Source organism: Passer domesticus, chromosome 3, assembly GCF_036417665.1.
Source record: "Passer domesticus isolate bPasDom1 chromosome 3, bPasDom1.hap1, whole genome shotgun sequence".
Classification (NCBI taxonomy): Eukaryota; Metazoa; Chordata; class Aves; order Passeriformes; family Passeridae; genus Passer; species Passer domesticus.
Window position 1 is genome coordinate 65,204,675 of NC_087476.1, and position 9,123 is coordinate 65,213,797.

The 9,123-nt window shown below is 42.4% G+C and overlaps 1 protein-coding gene across 1 annotated transcript; it reads left to right on the plus strand.

Moving 5' to 3' along the window:
* Positions 1-281: 281 nt before the first annotated feature.
* On the plus strand, positions 282-5,783 carry STX11 (syntaxin 11). Its single transcript, XM_064413615.1, has 2 exons — positions 282-584; positions 2,190-5,783. Exon 2 carries the CDS (start codon positions 2,195-2,197, stop codon positions 3,059-3,061), a length of 867 nt encoding a protein of 288 aa, XP_064269685.1. The 5' UTR covers positions 282-584; positions 2,190-2,194; the 3' UTR covers positions 3,062-5,783.
* The last annotated feature ends 3,340 nt before the right edge of the window (positions 5,784-9,123 follow it).

Consider the following 9,123-nt stretch of genomic DNA (forward strand, 5'->3'; position numbering starts at 1 on the left):
ATCCTGTCCAGGTGTGGTGTGTAGATAAGGAAGAGCATCTTGAAAATGTGAAGATGAAGTGTAAAAGACAGGACGTGGGGAGAATGAAAGAAAGTGCCAAAAAGTCCCTGGTTTTGCAGGACTCTGAAGTCAGGCTTAAATAGATGGCATCCATTTGTTAGGACATAAGTGTGAACACTTTAGCTGTGGAGACATATCTCAGACAGGTACAGGTCCTCAGTTAAGAGTTAAAAGATACTAATGCTGATCACCTTAAATGTAAGTTTTGGTACATAGATACAAATAATGTAGGCTTTTAGAACTAAGTACTGGGGAGCTGGGAAAACCCAGGGTGAAGACTCTAAGTGTAACTCCAACTTGATCCCTCTGTTCCACTTACAACTAGACTCTAGTGGATCTGCTGGATCACGGAGATTGTGTGTGATGCTGTCCATGTCACTGGAGAGGAGCTCTTCACAAGTGGCCTTGCTCCATGTGCTCATTCACTGATGTCCAGCTTGTTCCTTCGCGATCCTACTCAGCAAAGTGCTCAAGGCTTGCAGCAGTGACTGAAGTCAGAAGGGGCTGACTTCTGAAGATTCCAGGTACAAAGAATTGTGCTTGAAGTGTCTCAAGTGGGCATTGTAAATTATCAAGAGTCTATTACTATTGTCCTTAAGGACTCTGGCCTGAAACCCGGCTGTGGGGCTGTTAGATCTGCCTTTCCCCAAACAAATGGTGGGAGTTTATGGAACTTTCCAAAGATTTTGCAGGGGAAATCCCCAAGGAAATGAACAGTAACAATATAGTCAATGAGATAGCATGAACTGAACGATTAATATTAAATTATATGTCGTACAACTTTTATTCAGCACATACAGACTGTAGGCAGAGACTTGGTGGAAGTGATAGTGCACAGGCCAGTGTTTAATTGCATGATCTTCCTGTGTCCAGGCAACATTGTGGTACAATCCAAGGCAACATTTGACAGCTCCCTACTCTTCTTTTAATGTTTGAGTTTTTAACCTTTCCTGTTGTATTAAAAGAAAGAAAAAAGCAATATTTTTAGAGATGCTGCAGAATTAATATACACATGAATATACTACAGCATTTTCATTTTTTGAATTACTATGTATTTGCTTCTCCATTTCTTCCTGAGGAAGGAAAGGTAGACCTCCTCTTAAAAAATTACAAGTTTATTACACAGGAGCTTTACTCAGTGTTTGCTTAACAAAGAAAACACAAACAGAAAGTGAAATTATTGCTGAGCCAGTTGTTACTATGCTTTCTGTAGAAGGCTGATGATATTTAATTTTTATTAAGTTTAAGGAATGGTAAGCACAAAGTTCACAGAATCACAAAATTATTAGGGTTGGAAGGGACCTTTGAGATCATTTAGTCCAAATCTAACCAAGACAGGATCATGTGAATCAGGTGACACAGGAATGTGTTAAGTGGGTTGATGTCTCTATTATCAGTGATAGCATCTGGACACACTAAAGTTGCTTTTTTAATATTTTTTCTTTCTTTTTTCTTTTTTTTTCAATTTTTTTCCTTTTTCCTTTTTTTTTAATTTATTTTTTGTTTTTTCTTTTCCATATCTTGATACTTTCTACACCATTTTTTGAAACTTTTCTTTCCCAACTCTATTGGTAAATGCCATTTCTGTTTCTGAGTGGTGTCTTTGTATTCTCCCAGGAAAAGCAAAGTTGGAATGAGGGAAGCCCTGTGACATTTTGGGCAGTTGATGTAATGAGGGATCAGGAGCTAGAGGAGATTTCTCTAGTGAGCAGTAGTGGAAGGTGTTCAGTTATTACCATATCTACAGACGCTTATAGCTGAAAGCTTACTATCAGGAGTCTGGTTTTCCTCTCCAAGCAAAAGACTGGCATTTTGTAGGGAGTTTGGGACTGTCCTACTATTCTTTTTCATTTTCCTTCAGGATTTGTTGTCTTCTTTCCTGCAGTTTTGTTTATAAACTTGTACCTTCTAGAACAGTGTTCTAGCAGAGTTTTGGATGTGATATCCATCACTGTATAAAATACTGTGAACAAATTTAAAATCTAGTATTTTGGGTTGTCTTTGATGAGTTACGTTTGTTATCAGTGATTTAGTTATCACCATGATGTAGCTATTAGTTACAAATTTTCAACTCTTTTAACCAATATTTTAGTGACTTCAAACTCATTCCTCCTGTTCCTGTTTTACAGGCAGGATGAAAGACCGTTTAAGTGAGCTGCGTGAATTTGCCAGGTTACACAACCAACAGTTTTCTGATAGTGATGATGATGAAAATTCACCCCAGGACATTCTCCTTTATGAGACAGACTATGCCTTGGAAATCCTTCATAAGGACATACAGAGCATCCGGACAGAAAATGACCACCTGAAAGCGGATGTTAACCGTCTCAGAAAGCAAAACAGCCGCTTCCTTACTTCCATGCGCCGTCTTAGTAGCATCAAACGAGATACTAATTGTATTGCCAGAGACATTAAGAGCCGTGGAGAAAGCATCCACAGGAAACTGCAGGTAATGAGAGATTTCTGTGAAGATGCAGTAACAAAATACGGAGCTATGTCTGTCATTGCCAGGGTGGCGAAGAACCACTACGTTGACCTCATGCACACATTTCAGGACGCTATGTTTGATTACAATGCAACAGAGATGAACCAGCGAGAGAACTGCAAGATTCGAATTCAGCGGCAGCTGGAGATCATGGGCAAAGACGTTTCTGGCCATCAGATTGAGGAGATGATTGAGCAAGGCAAATGGGATGTCTTCTCAGAGAATCTCTTGTCGGATGTTAAGGGAGCTCGCGCAGCCTTGAATGAGATAGAGACGCGGCACAAGGAGCTGGTGAAGCTAGAAGGCCGCATTAAGGAAGTTCACGAGCTCTTTCTGCAGGTGGCCCTGCTGGTGGAGGAACAGGCAGACACCTTTGATGTTATTGAGATAAATATGCAAAATGTTGAGGATTATGTAGGAGATGCTAAAGACCAAGTGAAAAAAGCTTTGGAATACAGGAGAAAACATCCCCTCAGAACAATCCTCTGCTGTTGCATATCATGTTGCAGAAGGTGATAGTCCCACTGGAGCTATCACAGACTGACTTCAATGTCTTCAAAATCAGCTGTTCTTTCCAGAGACTTTTTTGTAATGACAAACCCTAGAAAAAGAGGGGGTATTTTATATTTTGCGGTTGGTTTTGTTCATTGCCTGTTTACTAAATGTGCTGAAGGCTGTTTGTATTTATAAACTCCTAGAAATGTTGATACAATTATTTTTAATATAATTTTTATTGAAAGGTCCTGTTACTGTAACTAGAGGTGCAATATCTCTACAGTGATACTTGCTTCATATAGGCAAGAAAGAAGAATTAATAACTTATCCTAGGAAGGACGAATACTTTTAAGAAGAAACTTTATTCTTATTTGTTGAAGTGAGGCTGCAGGTGATGAAGTCATATTGCCTGGGGCAACACAGTACACAGAATCAGAAAGTTTCAGTTTTAACTAGTTTGGAGCCTGTTTGATACAAATTTGGCAAAATACTGTGCCTGGAGCAAGAGCAGGACACAGAACTAGTTTCTCTTTCAACTTGATTTTCAGCTGTCTTAACAGAAGTGGCTGCACCTTAAATGATAATATTCAGATTTTGCTCTATTTGTGTGCAAGTGACTGCTTTTTTCCATTTTGAGTACCCAGCTCTCTCAAGGTGGCTAAAAGCACTGCAACACTGAGGCGTCTCATTCACTTTTAACTTGAGCCACTCTCGACTCTGCCATGCTTTCATGTTCTGATGCATTTTTCTGCCAATTAACACTTCAGCCAGAGGCGAAACATGGAGTAGCCTTCTGCAGAAACACGTATAAGAAGACAACAGCTGTGGCATTGAGAAAGCTTTTTAGGATCTCCTGTACTGGCACATACATAGAAGCAGTTTTAGTGGAATGACTGGCCTGTGTCTTGGTTTGAAAAGACAGGAGTCTGTGAAGGAAGGCAAAAGCCTCCTGTGAAATGGAAAAGGTAAACCCCCTCCTTCCGAATTATCACAATTTCAGAATTAAAAGGGCTCTCAGGCAAAGATATGAGAATGGGAAAAACAGTTTTTTACTAGGAAGAAAAAAACTAAATAACAATGTAATTTAGCACAAGCAAAAAACCACTGGCAGAGTGAGAAAAACCTGACACCCTGAGAAGTCAGGGTGTTGATAGTAGTCCAGCCAGATGGTGGCTGCTCCTCCTGGAGCGGCGATCTGCAGAAGGGTGTAGATCCTTTCTGAAAATGCGGCGAAGGAGCAGCTGGGCCTTGGTTCCTGATTCCTCTGGGAAATCCAGCGAAGAAGGCTATCTGTGGTCTCAGAAATGCTTGTTTTATGGTGGCAGGGATGCTTGGCTTCTCCCTCTGGGCGGAGCATCTCCCAATGGGATGATGTAACTAATCTTACCAGCCACAGTGAGTAATTCAATAGCCCATTAGCAGGAGATTATCTTCCTGGCAGTGTCATTGTTCTTGAAAGAGATAAGAAAAACTGCCTAACCCCCAACAGATGGCAAAAATAGAATACATGCTTATTTTACAAGCCAGGACAGCCTGTCAGTACACTTTTATTTTTTTATAAGCATTGACCAAATATGGATTTTTTAATATCTATTTTAAATAAGATGAAGGATTAAACTTTTTTTAATATGCAATTTTACTTGTGTACAAAGATTTTGACTCTTCACCAATTGTTGGGAAATCTCCACCTGGGAAAGCAAACAGAACTATTTCTTCAGTACACCTGAGGAAAAAAGAAAACAGTTTCATGCCATTTCAGTGTTCTTTTCAAGCTTAAAAGGAAACTCTTCTTTTGTGGGAGTCTGCCCTTACACAAGGGCAAACCAGTAGGTTTGGAATATTGCAAGGAAATAAAAAATGTTCAGTCTTGGTAAGCACTGAGCATTGTCAGTGGAACATATTCACAAGGTCTGGTGATTGATCACAGCTCCTGCTTCTGGAGGTTTTCCAACTATATTTCTAGGTGGCTTCCTGATACACTGTGATCTATTGATATCCTTTGAAATAATGCAGGACATTTTTTCAGAATTTTTTTAAACTAATGGTCCTATTTGTACCAATTTTAATAAATATATTTCAACATTTCAAATATTTTGTATTTGGGAGTTTTCCTCAGATGTGCATAAATGTACACCTTCCTGCACTAGTTGCAGTGAAACTTCTCCCTTCTTACCTTTTGCACCCTGATTTTTTCTGTGAAGAGAAACCCCAAACATTTCTTACTATTTGTATTAATATAACAAAACAGCAAAATAAATCCACTTCCAAGCTTTCATATCTTACTTGGAAACAATTTTAGCCAGACAGACTTTTTTATACAAATAGAAACTAAAGGGACAGCTTTTCACAGAAAGCGATTGTCCCTTTTGCTGTAGCACCTGTCTCTGATAACATGGAAGAGTGAGAAACACCGATCTCCTGAACTATAAGAGATTTTGATATTCATTGGTGTACTGGTGCTATCAGTATTGTGCTTGTCTGAGGATGTCTCCAGTGAGGTGTTCAAACTTGAAGGGCGAGAAAGGAGGGTGATGAGCTGGGACCACAGCCAGTGGCTTTGGTGCTACTCAAGAAGACAAAGTTGTTTACTCTGTAGGTACTGCCACTGAGGCAGTGGAACTGTGCATTCCTCTGAGAGTCAGCATGTGGGGATAAATCATGAAGAATGAAATACTGTATTTCCTTTCACATGCCTATTCCTAGCACTTGCCAATGTTTTTGATAAAAAATATGTACTTTTTTTTTTTTTGCATCTACAAATGGAATAAAAGATTTAATAAGAAAAACTGGAAGTGCAGAGTGTCGTACATTGAATCTGCAGCTCTGAATATTTTTTTGTGTTGTCAAAGTTTAGTTTAAAAGTTGCTGGACTAAATTATGAATTGGTAAAAGGAGATTAAACAAGGCCTAGAAAGAAAAGGCATCCCAATATTTGTTGCCATGGTAAATGAAATGTGTTGCATGTTGAGATAGACTTACTATTCTTTTTTCCATAAAAATCCCAAGAAAAATTAGTTTCATGCATTCTAAGATGACTTTCTAGTTAAAAAAAAAATCAAATTTATTCTGGCTCTTCTGAGAGACCTTGATGATTTCACTAGCAGGTAACACAAAACTAGTATTCAAATCTTTATATTGATTTGAGGCACAGGGAAAGAGAGCCAAAAGAAAAGAGAATTGTAGACCTTCTCTCCTGACTTAGGGCTGTTGCTGCAGGAAAAAAAAAGAGAATTTGTCAAAAAACACCCTGATACCTTTTAAAACTGTTTTTAAGAGCACTGTGAGTTAAGAGACACTTAAAATGACTTTCAGTAACTGAAGCAATCATTCTATCATTCTCTTCCTTGAAAACAGGTCCATTGCTTAATGCTTTGGGGTTTTTTCTACCCGTCACTTATGTAAAAATTCAAATTTAGCCAGCCCATGAACTTGCCTAATCACAGTTGAACAGACTTTTGAAAAAAAGCCTGATCACACTATAGCTGCAAGGACTCATGCCACACAGGATGAGTGGAAGAAGATGATAAAAGTTGTTTGATAATATGTTAGCATACTAATAACAGAAGCTGCAGAATGGACATCTTCTGAGGAAAGCTGCCTTCTCCTGAAAGTCAGCACAACTCTTGTGCAGATGTGTATAGCACATTCTATAGGTTGGCAGGGTTTTTTCCTCTCTTCCCTCATATGGCAAACACTTAAACTGGGTTTGAGGAGTGAAGAAGTTAAAATCTGACAGGGGATGTTTTAGCTTTTAGGATTGCTGTTACTTTGGTTTTGTTTCCTACTGAAGCTGAAGTTTCACAACCCACACCACCAATCAGCCACCAACCAGTCCTTTCTGAGGAGGACAAAGAAGAACTGGCAACCAGGGACACTTGCTCCTTCTAAAAGATGTAAGACAGCACAGCATACATATAAAAGAGACAAAAAAGTCCCCTATTACAAAATATATTGTTTAGTATGTAATGGATATGCATATGGGTTTCCATTTCATCTTGAAGGACTTTTTTTTTTTTTTTAAGCATGGGTTTCATTTTACAGAAATGGCAGTGGGACAGTTGCTTCCTCAAAATGAAGGACCAGACTGTGGACACACTTGCACACATGAGCAGGTATCTTTGCCATATCCCATGATTCCCATGTCTTGGGAGAAACTACTTGAAGTAAAGGGATAGCTCTTAAGATCCAGATGATTTTTTTTTTTCTGGAAGCTGAACTGAGTAGCTATGCTAAACTGCTGTTTGTTTTTTTTTATCTAACCTGCATTAAAGACGTTTTGAATGCACAGCCCAATTTGTATTTTTTATTATTTCTTGAAAACAAAACATTATCTAGATTTTTGAACCATGGCAGCTATTTGAAATTAATTTGAAAAAGGAAAGAACTACATGGGGTTGTGGTTCTATCTCTAGGAAGGGATCAAGATATAATGAAGGCAGGAAACAGTGTAATTTAATAGATACTGTATGTGGTGATTCTGGTTAATAAATTTCAAATGCAATGGGATTTTCACATACAGCCATACTGTTTGTTTCTCTGATATGTAAGAAGGCAAAAAAAGATCCATTTTCTTCCATGTTTTTAAAATATTATGTAGTGTCTTCATTATGGTTAAGCTAAAGCAAGTAAGAGCCAGCAGACGACAACTTCACTGTGCACACACTGTTAGGGCACCAAGTCTGGACAAGAAAAGGTAACATTTTACTGTGTTTCTTTGAAATGGTGTTAGATGTGAACAGAAAGGTAAAAAAAACCTAACAGTGTTTCTCTACTCAATACTTTGCTGAAAGTGAAGTATTGAGTACTGAATAGAGAGCTGTGGTATGCCACTCATTTCAAGGCAATGATACGGCATAGGTTCCTTTGGAAGAGCTGTTCTTTTATTCATGAGCTCCTGCGTGTGAATAACATGTATAGTACCCGAGACCACACGTGTTATTTTCCCCCACAAGCACGCCTAGTGTCCCGGGGCTCTCTGGGCACTAAGCTCAGGAGGTCCGGCAACACCAGCACCTGCAAGTGCGAGCCCCAGCCCCCTTGCAGAGGGGCAGGGACAGCCAGGGTGTCCAACACCCGAGCAGGGAGCGTGCTCCTGTTCTCCCGGGGGGGAAGCAGACGGCCTCCGCCTGCCTCCTCGTGTGCTGGAGGCTGGCACAGGCCCGTGTGTTCCGCCTGTGCTGTGTGGAATATGCTTCTCACACCTCAAAGGTGCCAGAGTTCGGTGCCATGCAGGATGTCCGTTTGCTCCTCTGGAAAACAGCAGCGGGAGTGGGAGCCAGTGCCAGGGGTAAAGGGTAAAGTCAGCGACACTTTCCCATGTCCCCTCTGATGCAGGGAAGAAGGGGCCGGCAGTAATCGGGAATATTGCCATAGGTCCTTCCGTAGACACGGCATAGTGTGACGACCAGCAAAAAAATATTTCCGCTGCGATAATTTTCCTCCTAATTAGCATAATTGATAGCTTTGAGCTTTGTTGGTTTCGGTTTTCCTTCTACGAGCGAGAGAAGACACATTCCAGGAAACACTCGGACGGAAATAATGAAGTGTCGGTGCCTTATCGGCACCACCTCCCCACTGCCGCTCACGGCCGACGCGCCCGCCGGCACCACGGCCCTGCCCGCCCGGAGGGGGCCGAGCGCGCCCTGCCCGGGCCCGCAGCCCTCGCACCCGCTGCCCCCGGCCCAGCGCCCCCGCCCTGCTCTCCCCCAGGGGCGGGCCCGTGCCAGCGCCGCGCACCTCCCCCGCCTCCCCCTTCCGCTACCGGCCCGGCGCCGGGCGGCGGGAAGGAGGCGGCGGCCGGCCCGCTCGGCCCGGCTCGGTCTCGGCCCGGCTCGGTCTCGGTCCCGGTCCGTGGCAGCGCTCCCCGCCGGGCCTTGCCCGTCCGCCTCCCGCCGCCGGGAGAGGCCGCCCGCGCGCGCCGCCCCGTGCGCTCGGCGCCCGCCGCGCTGGGAATAAAGGCGGGAGGGAGCGGCGGCGGCGGGGAGGGTGTGCGGGGGCAGCCCCGGGGGTCGCGGGCGGCCCGGGGGGCGGTCGGGAGCGCGGCCATGAATGTAGGAGCGGCTGCGAGAGGTCCCGGTATCTGC